This window comes from Fukomys damarensis, unplaced genomic scaffold (assembly GCF_012274545.1).
Source record: "Fukomys damarensis isolate Sample0158 unplaced genomic scaffold, DMR_v1.0_HiC HiC_scaffold_36, whole genome shotgun sequence".
Taxonomy (NCBI): domain Eukaryota; kingdom Metazoa; phylum Chordata; class Mammalia; order Rodentia; family Bathyergidae; genus Fukomys; species Fukomys damarensis.
The window spans coordinates 31,029,136-31,047,620 of NW_022900948.1; the positions used below are offsets into that span (position 1 = coordinate 31,029,136).

The 18,485-nt window shown below is 43.5% G+C and overlaps 1 protein-coding gene across 8 annotated transcripts in view; it reads right to left on the reverse strand.

Annotated features, from left to right (window-relative positions):
* Positions 1–2,229: 2,229 nt before the first annotated feature.
* The window catches only part of Tnc (tenascin C), a 94,288-nt gene continuing 78,032 nt past the window's right edge, over positions 2,230–18,485 (reverse strand). For all 8 annotated transcript variants that reach the window (XM_010639443.3, XM_010639445.2, XM_010639444.2 and 5 more), the window contains 8 exons: positions 16,233–16,376; positions 15,355–15,485; positions 12,169–12,301; positions 10,431–10,582; positions 9,561–9,657; positions 8,490–8,651; positions 5,691–5,854; positions 2,230–2,949 (listed from right to left, as the gene is read on the reverse strand). In XM_010639443.3, the coding sequence (XP_010637745.1) occupies positions 2,839–2,949; positions 5,691–5,854; positions 8,490–8,651; positions 9,561–9,657; positions 10,431–10,582; positions 12,169–12,301; positions 15,355–15,485; positions 16,233–16,376 (1,094 nt within the window). In that variant the 3' untranslated portion in view covers positions 2,230–2,838. The remainder of the gene's footprint in view (positions 2,950–5,690; positions 5,855–8,489; positions 8,652–9,560; positions 9,658–10,430; positions 10,583–12,168; positions 12,302–15,354; positions 15,486–16,232; positions 16,377–18,485) is intronic.

An 18,485-nucleotide genomic window follows, 5' to 3' on the forward strand; every position in this document is an offset into this window, starting at 1 on the left:
GGCTGCCAACGGGTGAACACCCATCTTGTGCCATGTCCTTCCACCATGCTGTTTCTGCTTTGGAGCCAATAAACCATTGTTTGAAAGCTCTGAAACCATAAGCTGAAAGAAATCTCTCCTCCTTAAGTAGTGGGTAGCAGGTATTTTGTCCCAGTGACAGGAAACTGACTAATCCAAGGCACTGGCCTGAAAAAGATACAAAGTCAAAGTCTTTGTATTGAGAAATGGTGAACTTTGAAGTTGTGGCTTCAGACCCTTCTAATCCCCTGATCCTTATTTGGGGGCATTTATAACTCCAAAAGGCTGTAATGAAGGGTGCCTGTCTGATATGACTTCTTTACCAATCAGGATTTGATTCTTGTGAGCTTTGGGTAAATGCCTTAGCAGCTTAATGATAGCTATGGTGTTGAAGATGGGGTTGGATGTTTGCACTCCCAAGTCAGCACCAAGTCAGTGGAGAGTCAAACCTCCCACTTAAGGTCTGGTTGTTAAGAGGACCCTGTTTGTTTGGGTTTGTACAGTCAGCAGAGGGTTGCTATGGCTGAATTTCGGGCAACAGGTCTTATGATCTGGAAAAGCAAATTGTGTATATAATGTGACAGCATTTATTAAAGCAAGATAAACTCAACAGCAAAGGATCTGACTAGGACCATAAATTCCTCTGATCCCGGCATCTGAGCCATCACATTCCATTTGAATGAGGCCTATCAGCCTAAGCACTTTTTTGTTAACTAAGTCAGTTGCTGAAGATCTGTGAGTGAATGAACTGGGACTTAGCCCCCTCCCTTGTTTAAGAGAGCAGTGCCCTGCATTGTGTGGTTCTGACTAACTGCATTGCTCAGTGTGAACGGACCTGCTGGGCTGGGCAATAAGTGCTCATCACTACAAGTGTTCTGGCTAAGGCTGGGGACTCTGGGGTCTTTTCCTTTTTGGGGATTTGGAGAAGGGGAGAAGGTGATATTCTCAATAGACATGTGTTCTGGCTCTAAGAATTTAAGACTATAGGAACATAATGAAGAACTGAGTTGAAACTCTCTTATGTCTCCAAGTGCAGTCTACTCTCCCTCCCATCATGAAATCCCATGGCCTAGGGTTGCAAAGATTTTTATCCAGAGCCAGGGAGAGAGCAGAAGTACTGGAGCCACAGGGCCTGGTTTTAAATATCAGTTCTATTATTAATTGAGTAAATAGCCACAGCCAAGTCTATGAACTTTAGTTGTTATGACTTGTGTCTAGATGTCCCCCCAAAGCCTTGTGTGGTCATAGGAGGAACTTTTCAGAGGTGGCTGCATCAGGAGTGTGTGATGCTGGGATTAAGGGCGTGTGATTAATAGATCAGTCCACTGATTAGTTTGGCATAGTTTTGGGTGTGGTTAAGAGTAAGGCCCTTCTTGGATGTGAGTGTTACCCACCCTAAGGGCTTGTAGCCTCGAAAGAATGAATATAAATTGGGACAGGAAGAGGATTGTCACTGGCTGCTTGCTACTTCACTTCTTTTCTGTCTTCTGCCTGCCATGAACTTTTTCTTCTCTGCCATGCTACCCTTGAAGCCAGCTGACTATGGACTGAAACCTCTAGAAATTGTGAGCTAAAATAAACCTTTCTTCCTCTAACTTTGGGTGTTGGATATTTTATCTCAGCAATGAGAAAAAGTAACTAAGACACCAGTCTGTCCCTTATATGAAGTGATAGTACAGAGAGCTAACACTTATTGGCATTTTATATATGTCACGCATATGCTAAGGCTTTGTATGGATGACATAATTTACTCCTCAGAGGAATGCTGTGCAATAAGAGGTATGTGTGTTCTCATGTTACAGAAGAGGAAGCTGAGGCAGGGAGCAGTTAGGGATCTTGGGAATGATGGAATTTAGGGATTCTGCCTCTGAGGATTTTAAATTTGCATAGTAACAATCCCTACCTCATCTACATTACAGGATATATAGCTTACACTAGAAAGCTTTTACATCATAAATAATTAGTTGTGGAAAGTAGAAAGGTTGAGTAAGAAGCTGAGTATTAAGTTGCTAGTTTTCCCATTTTTGTTCAATTTTGTTCAAAAAAAGATATTCTTCTCTCTCAGCCTTTGTCTCTCTTTTCTTCTTCCTTCCCCATCTCTTATTACCTTTCCTTTCTAAATCCCTCCTTTTGTCCAAACACATTGGTTTTTTAATTCAGACTAGACAAGGAAAAGCAAAATAACAGCCAAACTCAAAAGTACTTGTGCTTTTATTAAAAAAAATACAGTCAGATACTGTTCAGATGTGTTTGGGAAAGAAACAGCTCTTTAAAAGTCTTTAGTTTTGATCATCATCATCATCATCATCACCATTATCATCATTATTATATTAATAATATTAATCCTCTCCTTTAAAGGGAAACAGAATTGCTTTTCTGATTTCGTCTGTATGAAATGTAAAAAAAAAAGGGGGGGGTCGAATTCCAATGACACACATTTTATCCTTGCTAACAAAAATAATGACAATTAATTATATAGCTTTGTTTAAAATACAGCTGGTTCTAAAACTACCACTCTACAGTCCTCTCTGCTCCCACTCCCAGAGCCACCCAAAGAGAAGTAAAAACTATGGTGCTGTAGTCACTGGAAGGATTTTGCTGGGTCAAACAAAATGGAAGCCTGTGGCAGCCTGCTGTCTTTGGCGCGAAGAAAGTATCCGAAGAGCGGGTGATGCAGTGACCCCATGGCCTGGGGTCAGCCTTGGTTCTTGCCCAATGCCCAGGTGTGGCCAGATGGCTGAACTGGGTAAATTGATGCTTTGGTAAAATCCTTTCCTTTCTCTGGGCCCTCCTGCTCTCTCACCCATTTGTCCCTGGAGTTTATGCCCGTTTGCGCCTGCTTTCTAGATTTCTGAAGTTGCTGGGTCTTAGCTTCATCTCTGCAAACTGTATCGAGTATTCGTGGCCCTTCCAGTGGAACCAGTTAACTCCCTGGAAGAAAGAAAAGATCCCCGAGTTGGTTTTCATTAAGCAAGGTGCAGGTTGACCCCTGTTGTTTAGTTGTTCAAATAAAGAAGAGCTTTGTTTCAACTTGCCATTTATATACCACAGCAGCACTCTCTTGCCCCTTTGTCAGTTGGTCTGTGCTTTGAAACTTTCAAAGTGGCTGGCCGAGTCTGACTCAGTGTCTTACCACTGGTCAGAAGTCGCCGGGGTTTGTATAGAGCTCTGGGCTGCCATCTTGAAACAAAATGGTGGCAGAAGATCTTGGCTTTCTTAGGTCTAGTTTATGCAGAAGCTCTGGTCATGACCAGAGGTCACAGAAGTGAGCACCTAAATTCAGGGTATGCACGTACGTGTGCATTTGTGTGTGTGTGTGTGTGTGTGTGTGTGTGTATCTACAATGCATAGGACTCCTAGAAAGGATTCTAAAAAGGTGTTGGTATGGAATAGCAGAAAAACCAGAGGTAAAACACAAGCTTAGCAAAGTGGGGGACATAGGTGAATATCAGTGCTTTTATTTAAGAGATAAATGATCTTAAACAAGTTATCAGACTGTCTTGGGCCTCAGTTTCACTATCGTTTCCCCCTTCTTTCTTAATGTGTAACGATGTCAACCTTGAAAGATGCTATGAAGACTGAAAGAGTAGAGATACTACACAGTGCTGGGCACTTTGTAGGGGGCTCACTTCTGTAATCTCAAAGGGGGAAAGAGAAAGAGAGAGAGAGAGAGAGAGAGAGAGAGAGAGAGAGAGATATCCCTGAAAAATTGGGCAAAGCTTTTTTACAAGAAAAGACTGTGGGCTGCTTGGTTGCATGAGTCGCTCTTGCGCGGGGTCTGCAGTTGACAGTCTGTCCAGTAGAGCATGGGATCCCCACCCAGTGTCGGGGAGAGGGTGGGTAACTTCAGCCTGCAGCCCCGCCCCCCTCAGCGACTCCTCTGCTTTGTAGGGCTGTGGGAAACCTGTGCAGGGACAAGTTCATGGATAGTGAAATGAGGGAAAATAGAGACCATGATTCGGTTCTTTTGGCATGCACTGGTCTGTGAGTCCGCCGGGGAGGTGGGATTTAGGAAGAGCTGGTTCATTTCATGAGCCAATGTGCTTGTAAGCACTCAGCGGCTGCACCCCTGCTTGGTCCATGTGCTGCCTTCCCCTCCCCTCTCTTTCCTTTCATAATCATTCAGGTTTGGAAGCCAAGCCTCCTTGTACTTTGGTGAGGAGTGAAGCCAGAGAGGGAAGAGACATTATAGAGCTCACATGGCAGCCTGAGCAGCGACACAGCTGGGTCTGAGCTCTTGTGAGTTCTTGGTGACCTCCTGTGTTATCCCTTTCTTCTTTTAAAATGGGATGGAGAAAAGTTTTCATTGTTGATATGTAGGCTTTGTTTCGTTTCATTTGCTCTCGGGGAAATCTCCGTGACGCTGGTGTTAGGGGACAGGACAGTCAAGGGGACAGAATAATGCTCAGGGTGGAAATGTCATTGAGGCAGGGCAAGAAGATGGAAAGAACACAGGAGGGAGCTTCTTAGATCCCTTTCAAAGGCTTGCTCGGTAACAGCATGAAGAGTCAGACCCTGAATTCCTCACAGGGTGAAGCTGGGATGCACGTGAGACTGAGAAGAGGAGACTCCTTTGAACCACTTTGGCAAGGTGAGATGTACATTTAAGGCCACAGGTGTCATTTGCTAGTAGTTAAGGTAGGTCTGCCTCACAATTCTACCTCACAGATAGAATTGCTCACAAGGAAGTGCAGCAATTCCCAACCCCACTGCATGGCAGGAAGCCCCTGTGGGGCCCACCAAGAAAAAATCTCCCCGAGTCATCAACAACAGAAACACGATAAGCAAAAAGCTGAGATGCTGTCATGCTCCTGGGTCATCAAATTCAAATTCCCAGAGTTGTGATGTGTGACTGGGGCCACTGCTATTTTATAAAGACCCTGGGATTCCAGCGAGCAGATCTGGTAAGAATCTTCAAGGTTCAGGGAGCAGTGTGGGGTGGCTCTGAGAGAACACATGGCATGAGGTTGGGCTTCTGAGAAGGGCCAGGGGAGGAGCTGCTTATGACTAATGTGCTGCCCCCTTGGCAATACTCCCTTCCCAGGCACAGGCTGGTGCAGGCAGGGCTCAGTTTAAGGGAGACTATTGTGTTCGTTTTGCTCACCTGTTTCTAAAGGGTATCTCAGAAACCTACTTCTGTCACTGCAAAGATGGTCCTAGAGTTGCAAGTAGTGCAGGCAAAACACTGGGGCCTGGAAGTGGGGAAGTTTATGACTCACTCCAATTTAGTTCCATGACCTAAGGAAAGTCACCTTTCTCTGGCCTTTGGTCCCATCATAAAGTGATGGCACTGAAGGTGTGTGACCTTATTCCAAGGCATTACTAAGGTTTTGGGGCTCCCAACTCTGCTTCATCCAAGTGGCCTCCTGTTTATCTGCTTTACTTTTGAGATGCACAGAGAGATTGTGTCTGAGGAAAGCTTTCTAAGCCTGGAATCCATCTGACCAATGGTTCTCCTTGGGATCTTCAAGGGTTAACATGTGCTGCCTTTGTTTTACCTGGTCTGTGCTGACAGTGAGATGTCCTTACTGTGCCAGAGAAAGAAATATACCATCCCATCTCTGCTGTTGCTGCTCCTAGCATCCACCATCATGAGGAGCCGACATGTCTTTCCCTCACCCCTACCCAGAGTTCCAAGCCCTGCCTGCCCTGGGTCGTCACAGTCTACTCACCTGACTGTGGTTGTTGTCTCCGTATCTCCCCATCAAGTTGACACGGTGACAGTTCTTATACCAGAAAGCTCCTTTATAGGACAGGGCACAGTTGGTGATGGCTGAGTCTGTGTCCTTATCATAGGTAGAGAAAGATCTGCCATTGTGGTAGGCCATGGAGTCACCTGAGAGAAAGAGAAACAGAAAAATAAGGACCTGAAATCTCAGCTGGAGTTTCTTTCTGATCTGTGAAGGGCAGAGGCAGAGATAAGAGCTGTACGGTCCTTGGCCTTGAGCTTCAGACTCAGAGTCTGGACTGAAAGTGGGACTGAGGGGACATGAGTGAGCCCTCATGGCTCATTTCTGACAGCAGCAGCCTAACAGGTAGGAAAAATGCTGTAGGTGACTGTGGAAGTCCAGCTTCAGGTTTCACCTCACTCTCTAGCTGTGACCTTGTATGAATCAAGCCTCTTGCTGACCCTCTGTGTTCTCATCTGGAAAAAGGAGCCACCCCATGGATGTTCTCTACCTCACAGTGTTGTGTGACCATGGATGTGAAGGTGTGCTCGAATGCAGATAGGATGTTTATGATTTTTCTGCATTCTCTTTACAAAAAAGAGCTCAGAGAATAAGATGAGAAATTTTCCCTTAACAATGGTATGTGCAAGGGGCCGGGGATTTAGCTCAGTGGTTCAGTGGCCTGCCTTGCAAGCGCAAAGACCCGATTTCAATCCCTGGTACCAAAAAAACAAAAACAAAAACAACAACAAAAACCAACCCAATGGTGTGTGCTTCTCCCACAGATTGAACAAGGTTTTGTAACTGTATTGTCAATCAAGCCTTGCAGATATTAGATGTTGTCAAAGAGACTGTGCCATATAGTTATTTTTCAAAATATTTTATCTGATTAGTGTCATCTGTTTCTTGTACAAGAAGCCCATTTTCAAATAATTTTATTGGGCAGTGTAGTTTGTAATTTAATATATTGAACTTTGGAAGCATTTTGGTGGCATTTCTTTTTGCTGTGTACAAACATTTCAAGATGCCAGAACATTCTGAGCTGATATTTGCTGCAAGTTCTCGAGGGTTTCATGTGTCTTGCTAACTGATGATGTCACGCAGTGCATGAAGAAGGCAGTTAGTTATGGATGTAATAGGATGCTCTTCTGTAGGGGCTTGAATACTACCAAAGCACAGGAAATAAAAAGGTCATCATACTAAAGAGAAATATAGTGCATTTCCTCATTGAAAATGCAAAGAGAAATACAGAGGCCACATTCTTGTGGATTTTTTTTCCCATGTAATAATATCCTTCTTGCCTGAAGCCATCACAACCAAAGAGGTATTTATTGTCAGGCAAAAATATATCAGAATTCTTTGGGGCATGCAAGAACTAAAACAAGTTTCACTCCTGGCTATCCTTCTTATTTACCACTAAACTTTCACCTTGAAAGAACTTTGTGCCACCTTAGAGTGAAGCTTTTGGTAACCCTTTGTCTGAAGACTTTCTCCTTTCTGGATGTTTTCTTTCAGAGCTCAGAGGAATTGGAAATGTGCTATAGCATCTGTCTCTTCTGTTTTCATAAGCATCAAAGAACTCCACCCAAAGCCAGCATGGCTTGTGTGGGGAGGTCTGCTTTCTCAGCCTGATCCCTTCTTGATGCCAAGAAAACCACTGTCCATGTTTCTCTGCAGGCACTTGCCTCTCCTTCTAACTGCTGTTTTGCCCTGGGCAAGTCCCTTGCTCTATGTTTCCTCATATATATAAAACCACATCTTCCTGAAAGGTTTTTGTGAGGACTAAATGAGGATAATGCAAGTAATACATTTACAAAAGACAGTGCCACCCAGCACCTTAATGCATATTGTTTCCTTATTTATTTCTCCTCTAATGTGCAGCCAGAAAACTACACAAAGACCACATTAAGTCAAAGAAGTTTTAAAACTAGGATGAGAATCACGATACACATAAGGAACCAAAGGGCCACTCGAGAGGTAGTATAGTAGTATGGTGAGCTTGTAGTCATGTGTGCGTGCAGGCTGAGGCTGCATGGTCCTGTGGCAAGGATATCTGACAAGACATGTTAACAGTTGGTGATGGAGTGCATTGTTACTCAAACTGCAGTCCATAGGCCAGCAATACCAGTCACCAGGGAGCTTGTAAGAAAGGCATTCTCACTCCAACTCAAGACTTCCTGCGGCAGCACCTACACTTTAGCAGAATCCCCAGAGAGTCTTTTACCCACAGTAACAAAGCACTGAGTCAGATGAGGATTAAGAGCTTTGAGCAGCCATTTTTCTATCAGTGTACAGCAGATAGCTAAAAATGGATGAGAAAGACATATGTGGGATAATAAAAAATACCCTGAATGTTTCAATTAAAAAGTTGTTACAATGAAAGACACATTGCTACTAATCCCCTACAATATTACATACTCCCTCTCACTTTGAACATATTTATCCCATCCTTCTCGGCAATGTGCCTTTTATTGTAATAAGTTTAAAATCTTTTTCACCATTCACTAAAGTTTTTGATCACCCTTACTTTCTTTTGAATGAGGAGTTATAAATCAATCCTGATCACCTCGTTCTCAAGCTACTCCATGTTTCAGGAACTAACATACTTATCAAACCCTTTCAACTGTAGCTCTTCTGGATTATTACCTTGCCCAGTACATATTCAAGTATTGGTTGATTCAGTAAATGGAGGAAGGAAGGAAGGGAGGAAGGGAGGAAGGGAGGAAGGAAAGGAAAGAAGGCTGGAATTAATTGAAAACGACATGGAAGGCTCTCTAGGCTCCCATTATGGCTGTCCCATACCTGCTGTCCCGCTGTATCCTTCCACCTTTAGCCTGTATCGAGTCTTGGCGTCTCCCACGCTGAACTTGTCATAAACAGCATAGGCTGTCTCCCCATGGTCTTGCAGGTCCACACGGAGCTCGTATTGTCCCTGGGCTGTGATTTTGCTTAGGTTATCCAGCCCTGCAGAGGATAGGCAAAGCTTACATAGGAAGCACAAATGACTGAGGCTATCATTTTCTACTCTGCTTACTCTAAGTATCAGCTGGGTACACTCAAGAGTGTGCGTCACTGAGACACGATGGAAACTTGTTCTGCTGGTACATCTCCAGGCAAAGTATATGATGTTTCTGAGCCTTGGATAAAAAATCAGGGTGCCATCATTGCCCTTCCAATCTCCCAGCATACTGTGAATATCAAAGACAATAGGGGAAGGCACCCTTTACATTCTAAAAATCCTCACACATGTAAGGCAACAGGCAGCATTGGGATGGATGTAGCCAGGCTCAGGCCAGGTGCAGAACAATGCTCTGTGCAGGTAGGTTGTTAGAAAGTGTGAGTGGCATGGATGGGTGGGTGGGTGGACCAGTGGAAGATGACATGGTAGTGTTGACTTGGGAGACTTTAAACAGCAGCTCAACAGTTTATTGGATAGATGACCATGAGCAAGCCACTCAGCCTCTCTGAGGGTCTGGATCCTCACATGCATGAGAGGAAGTTTGTATTTTGCAGTGGTGCTTGGAGGACCAGAGGTTATGGTGACGAGGGACCGATCTCGGTAAGTGGGGCACCAGAAGGATTCGGTCAGTATTACCAGTGAGTACAATTCTGTGAATGTTTTAGCAACTGACGTAAGGCTAGGTTAATTCATAAGGCTGGCTGTTGGCCCTCAGGTTTTTATTTTTAGTGACCCAAAGCTTTAAAAATATCTCTTGTATTGGGATTTAGACAGTCTGTGCCTATCACTAGAACTCCTAGTAGCAGAGCTTCTCTCTGAATCCTTTCCTCTACCTTTAGGCTGCTGTGGTTAGAACAAATACCAAGGCAGGCAGAAGTTGGCATTTTGGACACGAACATGCAGGGCTCTATTACCAAGCCAGAATTCTTCTCTGCGGTCCCCAAATCCAGCAGCATAGGCTTTCCAGTTTCGATAGAAGTCCTCATGTCCGTTTTTGCGTCTCAGGAACACCTATAAACATAATAAATGCGTCTGGGTGCACTTGAACTTGAAGGAAAGAGAGAGCTTCTTTCTGAGAGGAAGAAACAGCAGAGTAGGGAAGAAGCACGCATCCTTGCTCTGTCCATTGATCACAGTACATGTGACCGCGGGCAGGTCAGCACTCCTCTCTGACCCTGAACCATGCATGGTGTTTTCACCGAGAAATGGGGACCAAAAACATTATCCTGCTTGGTGTGATAATATGTGTCAGTGTAGGTTCGTCAGTGTTAACAAATACATCACACTGGAGCGGGGTATTGATGATGAGATGGTGGTGGACATTGTGAAGATGGAGTAGATATTTGGGAAACCTACTTTCCTATTAATTTTTCTGTAAACCTAAAATTTCTCTAAAACTAAAGTTTACTCAGCACATATGGTAATGGGATTTAAACAACTCCTGTTAAACTCTTAGAACAGTGCCTCATAGAGACCAAGGGCTTAGCCACTGCTCATAGCTAATGGATTTGATGACCCCTATCATTTATACAGTTGTTTGGGGAGAATTGGATGAGATGCGTTAGGAAAAAGTTATTTCTCATGTTAGTTTTTTTCATCCACAGCTTCTTTCCATTTCTTTGTTTGAGGAGGTCATTCCCATGATGCTCTGTGTGACAGGCACTGTCTTGCAAAGCCTCATGCATGCCCACGTCACAGTGCACAGGGAGGAGGACACTGACGCTCCCTCCCCAGTGTGCCCACTGTCCAAGTCTGGGAACTCTGGCATCCACCATGGTACTCACAATCCAGCCGCCGCCGTCAGCTGTCATGTCACAGAAGACTTCCAGAGCCTGGGCCTTGTCGTTGTTCAGGTAAATGGTGTAGAGGCCAGAGGTAGTGTCTCCATTCAGCATTGCTTGGGAGCAATCCTTGGGGAATGGATACAGGAGCCCAACTGCAGGGAAAGGAGAAATAGTGAATCTCAGAGGGGAGGGTCAGGCTAGGAGCTTCCAGACTGCAGTTCAACTGTTTGTTGGCTCGATTCCTATGGGGCAAGCAAAGTGAACTCTCTGAGTCTCTGTTGCCTCCCAGGGAAGATGGGGATGAAACCTAGTTCACAGGGAGGCGCTGAGGTCTAGAAGTCGTGACATGAAGGACACCAACCCCTCATACTGATGGACACTGTGAGTAATAGCAGTGGGAGGCTGTTAGAGCTGCTGTGAAGGTAATGTGTCAAGGCCATGCAGGTACTGGCTATGGTGGCTGCATTTCTAGCCCCCAGCAGATGGCTCACTCTGGAGCAGAACATTCTATCAAGTTACAAGCTGCTCTGAAACTGTAATAAAAGTTTGGAGCTCTGAGCTCTCCAGAAAAGCACATTTCAAACCACAGTCTGGATGCATCTTAGGCTCTTCAGGAATTTCTGAAACAAGGGCCCAAATTCTGAGCCTACCACTTGCTTACTGTGTGACATTGGAGGAGCCATTTGACTGTTCTGAGTCTGGAAATCGTGGCTAAAACAAGAATAACTGGGAATTTTCAAATGTAATTAAATGACACAAAAATAAGAACTTCATAGAAATGGACAATTTTGGGGCCAGACCTAATAGGTGCTCAGAGAACTGGTAGTCATAGCAATTCTTTTTTTTTCTCATTCAACAATACCGCTTCACTATACTTTACCTACATTAGCTGTTTTCTTGTTTATTTTACAGCCCTAGTCTGAAAGCATCTTGTCATTTTTGTCCTCCAAGATCTGGAGAAAAAGAAGCACTCTCTTTGCAGACATGTGCAGAATGATTGTTTAGGAAGTTGTGAGGGACAAGAGGCAGCTCCAAAGGCCATGTTTCTCTCTTCATGGATTGATGCAGCATCTTCCTCACCCATGGAACAACCTGCCCATTGACCACCCACAGATGATGCCTGGTGGGAGGAGGAGGGGAGGCTCAAGGGGCCTGTGACACCTGTGCCCAACTCTGACTTGAGGTGGCCTTGGGCAAGTCATTTAGTCTCTGGAAGCCTCCATTTTCCCACTAGGAAATTAGGCATGATAATTATCATTCCCTGTTCCAGTTCAGTAGGATGGACACTTGTTATTTTGAACATGGATCTGCTTTGTAAAGTTACATGCTGAAGAAGATGGGACAAGCCATTGAATACATATTGCCTGACTGTATAAGGGTCATTCACTCCCCTAAGAGTTCAGTATCTCATTAGCCCTCACTAGGTTCTTGTGAAGAAAAGATGGTTATCCATCCCACTTTGTAGATGAAGAGATCAAGGCAGGTTACATAACTCTTAGTAAGTTACAGAGATGAGGACTGAATCCAGATAGCTCCCTATCTGTCTTCCTTTCCTTTTACCAGGATACCCATATCCTCCTACATCCACAGTCCTCAGGCTTCCAAGGAGTAGCAGGGAACTGATACTTTCAGACACTTGCTCAGGAAATATAAAATAGAATTCAAAGATGAAGTGGAAGGCTGATTCCGTTTTACGAAATTAGACCTCAAGTCCCTGTTGCTCCCTGGACCTCCTTACTTGTGGTGAAGACAGTTTGGATCAACTTGCTCCTCAGGGGTCCTCTCAGTGCCTGGATCCTGGCTGTGTAGTGGGTGGATGGACTTAGGTCTGCCAGGCTGTAGGAGGTGGTATCTGGACCCAGGATGACTTCCTAAGAATGAAAGGAAAAATATAGCAGTTTGACCACAGCTATTCTCAGCTATTCATTTATTTATCCAGTGAGATGCCACAGGGCACCTGTTCTGACCCAGGCTCTATGTGCATGACTAGAATATCAGAGATAGAGAGAATGAATCATAAGCAAAGGCCCTGGGACAAGATGTGGCAGAATAAGTTAAAATAATGTGAAGAAGTGATGATCTAAGTATACTTGGTTTCAGATGGATGAGCAATAAAAAAGGTAGAAAAAGACTAGATTATGAAGGACTTTATGTATCAAGCTATAAAACTGAAAGCTTATCATAAGGAACAGGGAGGTCTGAGAGGTTGTTGAATAGGTGATGATATAAACTCGGCATTGCTTTAAACAATTTAAGTTGGTGCCAAGATGAATTGTACAAGGGGCAAAGGACTTTGTGACCAGTCAAGTCAGTGGCCCCTAAGTATGGCTCTTTATCACAGCCTCTTGGGAAGCTATAAAACACCATGATGCCTGGGCCCTGGCCCAGACCAACTGAGCCATCATGGAGAGAAGTGGGACCTGGCCAGGTGTGTATTTAAGAAGCTCTCCAGAGGATGCTGATGCAAAGTCAGGTTGGGAACGTCTTGAATCAGGAAGTGATTACAATCTCTCAGTTGGTGGGGCATGATGCAGGTCTGAGCTGACCCAGTGTGACTTTTCCAGAACAGATCTCTCCAGCAGAGAGAAATGGGACCCACTCTAACTATGTAGATGGTCCCTGGGCTGCTGTCCCAAAGGAAGGGATCTAATTCCATTTTCAGGACATCATCTTTGTTTTCAAGTTCTCTCCCTTGCTTTCAGTTCTTCTTAGGCGATGACCTTCGTGTCTGAGATTGGAATTCAGCCTATATCCTGGTGAACCTGACAATATGGATCTCTATAACCCACAAATGTGGCTGACTAGGTTCATACAGTAATCGGAGTCGGTGTGAAGACCCCTGGAAGGTTTCCTGCATCCTGGGAACTGGGAAATATGTATGTTATTCCGACTTCCAATGGGGAAGTTGAGTTTCAGATAAGTTAAGAGACTTGATCCCACTCCATAATTTATTGGTGGCAGAGGATTTTTTTAACTTGGTCTCCCAACTCCTTATATGGGACTCTTCCCTCCTAGGTTGGTTTTCTTGACTGAGAAATCTAAACCTGGGGATGGGATATGCAAGAAAAGTATAGCAGGATGAGTACCCATTTAATACCAGTGACCTTTATGTGCCTCTCAGGTCTGGTTCCTGGGGAAAGATCAATTGTTAGGTAAAGCTGAGCTCACCGCAGCACTCGAGGATACAATTACTTATCAGCTTTCTATGCTTCTGTGCAAAGTTGTCTTATGGGCAATTAAGGTATCTTAAAAAAGAGTCACAATTGAGGTGGACACAGTCCTGGATGCCTGAGAGGGGACCATGACATCTGTGAGTGGAATTTCTGAACCTACTGACACTGAGAAGACAAGGGACCTGCTTCAGGTTACTGAATTTAGTTCATTGCATAGCAATTCTGGGAATGGCCATCACAGTAACTAGAAACACATGTCCACTTCTGCTTAAACACGATATATTACTGGATGTGCCTCTTTACCTCTTCCTGCTTCTGATGTCTACTAAAGTAAGAGTAAAGACATGAAGCGTATAAATGCACAAGGAAGAGGGGACTGAGACAGCAACAGGTGTGTCATGCCAACAAAATCTTGGTAAATCCAAAGTGGGTGGTAGAGCAACCCCTTAGGGGTCAGATAACATGAGCAGCAGAACTATTAGGCTAGCTGATGTCTAGTAAGTTCACGATGGATGTGTACAAAATCAAAGATGCCTTTGAAGGCAATGTGGCATGTGGCTAAACTATATTCAAAATCTCAGTGTAAGAAACAGATTACCAGATCTTCCCACCCACTTCTTGTTCAGATGGAAGGCTGAGGTTCATTTCTTGGAGAGGCTAAGGTAGAGAGGAGGGTCAGAAGTCAAATCCACCAGGCTCAACTGCCAGGAAGGCCTGGCGTTGCACTGGATTCATAAGATGAAATGAAACTCTGTACACAGTTAGAGCCCAGGCTTTGTGACACTGATATTTGGCATGCCCTAACAAAATTGCTACGTGCTTGTCTGGCCTCTCTACAGTGAGTCCCACAGTTGACAAGCCCTGCTGGACAGCTGGAACTCCTAATCAGCTCTTCATTCTTGGATCAAGTGCAAAAGGATAAAGTAGGACTAATGGGGAATGACCGGAGACTCCAACTTGAAAAGGGGAGACAAAATTAAAAAAAGAAAAACCAAATCCAAACACTAAAACAGAGAAGTTAAACAGAAAAATATGCCAAGTAATATATTTTAGAGATAAAGAGGTGATACATGAGAGGCAAATAAGATGCTAGAAAATAATGAATGTATGCAGAATAAGCAAAAGACCTTGGAAAATACAAGGTAAGATGACCAAATTGAAAAATTCAACAGCACATTTGGAAGGTAAGCTTTCAAATTTTTTTTTCAATTGTGTGAAGGTCTAAAGTTATTGCAAATGAGACAAGATCAGGTGTATTCAGGGTGGTATGGCTATGGACTGTTACTGCAAATTAAAAAGTAAAAGAAAAGAAAGTTCATGGGGGAAGAGAATATAGGCAATGTTAGCAATGGATATTAACAGTATTAACAGTCACTTGGTGAAATATATTGTAATATGTAATGATGTCATCTGTGAGATAATACATATATCAAATGTGCAGAAAGCTCTGGATCTTCACTCAATGTAACATTAAAGAATAAGGAATCTAGCTCCTAGGACATCCTCAAAATCTTGTAAGTAGAGGTTCTTGATGTTGGCTGGCCATAGAACCGGGAGCTGGTTAAAATGAGAGAGACCGGAGTATATGAATCAAAAAGCGGGGCATCACATCCAGCCCCTACTAATTTTTTTTGTTTTAGCTCTCTGCTGCACTGGACTGGAGAAGCAGCATCAGATAATTCTTCCCTACTTTGAAAGTCACACACATGTTTCAGCCAGCAGTGGGGAGCTGTTTGTGCAACTCAAAATACCTTGACTGTACCATCCAGGGATTCGTAAACCAGGAGGTAACCAGTGACTGATGCCCGGGGGGGTCGCCAGGTGAGGAGGGCAGTTTCTGATTGAACCTCAGCAGCAGTCAAATCTCTTGGAGAATCCATGTCTGGAGAAGATAATTAATATCAAATAAGTCAATAAATGTAGGACTGAGACAATCAACAGGACTGGGCTCAGGTTTTTTCCTTTCCACCAACTGATGTGATCTTGGATAAGAACCTTCCCTGTCTATACATGCAGAGGTTGAACATGGGGTCTTTAAAGACAGATTCTGCATTGTTCACCTCTTCCTAAGGGTTGGATTTCCATGAGCTCAATACAGTCCTGGTTGGCTTTGGGTGGACTTTGGGGAGAAATATACAGCTGTGATGATCATTACCAACCACCTTGTTTATAAATGCGAGGACAGATGAGTGATAAAATCAGTGTTTGCCCCCGCAGAGAAGATGTTCCCTCTATTTCTCTGATTACTGAAATTTGTAAAAAAGATCTCAATGTATTAAAGCCCATTGGACATCCAGGAAAAGTTGACTGAAAAATCTTTCTTTTCAAGTATAGTTCCGTGCCTGGAACATGGATCATTAAATTTTGGGTTTAGGGCCAATGGGGACTGTTTTTCCAATTAAAAATCTCTTCTCTTAAAATCTTTTCCTCATCTGTGGGGAGAACAAGGTCATTCCAGTTGAAAAGGAAATGGTGTATTTCTTTGGGTCCTTACTGAGTGGTCACTGCTGTCATCACATTGCAAGGAGCTGACTTAAGAAGGGGAGCTGGCTGGGGGCTGCCCTTTCAGATGCAGGCTGTGGACCGGCATCTCAGTGGGGAGAGCCTTCAGCTCTCCTAGTCTTTGTACCTGTTGTGAATCTGGTAGTGATAGCAGAGCTCTTCAGGGGTCCTTTCTCCGCAAAAATTCTCAGTGTATATTCTGTGGCAGGCTCAAGGTCACTCAGAGCATACTCCACTGTGTTCCCAGACACTGTGCGTGTAATTTCTGGCACTAAACATGAAACACACATACCAGGGCCATTACCTATTGCTGTTCATGCCATTAAAAGACTTGGCAGTTTACACATCTCCTGCTCACACAGAAACTTTCAGTGACCCTGAAGAGAAGCAGGTTTGATTTCTGCAATGACTTAGACCCTTTTCTTGCTCTTGAGCACTCACTTTATATACAAAGGACTGATCCTACGGGACTGGATTTTCCAGGCACCACATCAGAAGGAAGAGGAGCTGTGGGCCAGGAGCTGTTTTTCCACATAGAGTCCTGGCTGGAATAGCTTTGTGGTTCAGACACAGTCCTGAGCTAGAGGAGGGTTGCAGGTAACATCCCCAAGCCTCAGGCTACCTGAATTTAATTTGTCTTACTGGCTTTCCCCCCTCTTTTCACACATGCATCTTTTAATACATTATTATATGTTGTCAAATCAAGGATTACAAAATCCTTAATGCAGAGGGGTCACAATAATGGTAGATACCCTGGAGTCTGGTACAGCCTCTTGGGCCCACTGGGGTCGGTTGACCATGTCCAATGGTAGAAACAAAACTATGATGCCTTGGTGAATGTATTTATTTTCTAATCATAGGAGACAAACTGTCCTGGTTGGCCAAGGACAAAAGGGCTTCCTAGGTGTAGAATGTTTAGTGCTAAAACTGAGGAAGTCCCTGGCAAACTGGGAGAAATTGGTGTTATAGTTTGCATCTTAAATGTTCCTGTCAAGCTCATGGATAAAAGGCCACCTTCCTGGCCACCATATGATGAGCACCTCTACTTCACCATGTGCTCCCCACCATGATGTTCATCCTTGCCAAAGGCCCAAAAAAATGGGACCAGGTGACCAAAGATTGAAACCTTTGAGCCAAAATAAACCTTTCCTTCTTTTAATTTGAGTTTTCAGGTATTTTGTCACAGCAAGAGAAAGCTGATTAAAACAGCAGGTTACCTTGTGTCATCTCCTTTATGGTCCAGGTCCTTCTTTAGTTCTGAGTTCACAATTTCCCTGATTCTCATGAACCATGCACTGATCTACTTTAGGCAACACTGTCTTTCCTGTCTCAGAAGAGTTTGCCAATAGATGTGAGAATTAAAGAGTAGAGAGAATAAATCCAGATTTTCCTGTCCTGACCCCATCTTTACTCAGTCATTCCAAAGAACTCTCTCAGGTCTATGCCAGTACTAAGATTTTCAGAGGCCCTGGGCAAAGATTATGATGCCATTTCACACTGTCACTGAAACAAAAAAAAGACGGAGCCATAAAACACAGGACTTACATATTCTTGGAAATTGAAACAGCAAAATTCTTTACATAGTAGCTCATTACTAAATTATGGATAGGTTTATTGAAAAGGACTCCCTTTTTCTCCTCTCTCTTATTTATATTGGGGTTCACCTTCCTGTGCCCATAGCTGGCAGGTTCTGTAAGCAAGAATTTAATCTGTCAACTGGGTAAATGAGCACTGATGGTTGCAAAAACAACCAAAAATAATTTCAGATTTTTCAATGAAATTTCCTTCCACTAGTCTCTCTGGTTTCTGAGGAGCCAGCACCCCCAGTATCACCTGATGTCATCTAAGATGTTATTTATTTATATTTATTTATTTACTTTTAAAAATTGCAACACTGTATTGTAGCATTGGCAAATGTCAAATTTCTGAAACTGGTGAAGATTGGGCAGCATTTCCATATGAAATATTACAACTTTTGTTTTTTATTTAAATCTACATGCAGAAACTGAAACATGGTAAAAGAAAAATGTAAAATAGAAAAAGAAAAGATGCAAACAAGTTGCAGCATACAGATGTGCTCTTTAACTAAATTCACTATGCCTACTGGAAAGCATTGACAGACAACTATCCTAATAAGTTAACACGTTGTCAGAAACACACCAAGAACGCTCATTTCTAGTCAGTGGGGGGAAAACAAAACAAAACAAAAAGAAAAGTAAAATAAGATTTTAGAATCTGGACTCCTTCATGAGAGCTGCTTCCTAGTGAGGGAATTTCCGACTGATGGTAAAAGAGACTAGCTGGACAGGAGGAAAAGGCCAGGGAAACACAAGGGGTGAGAGATATGCCTCTTGTTTTTTTTTTTTTTTTTTTTTTTTTT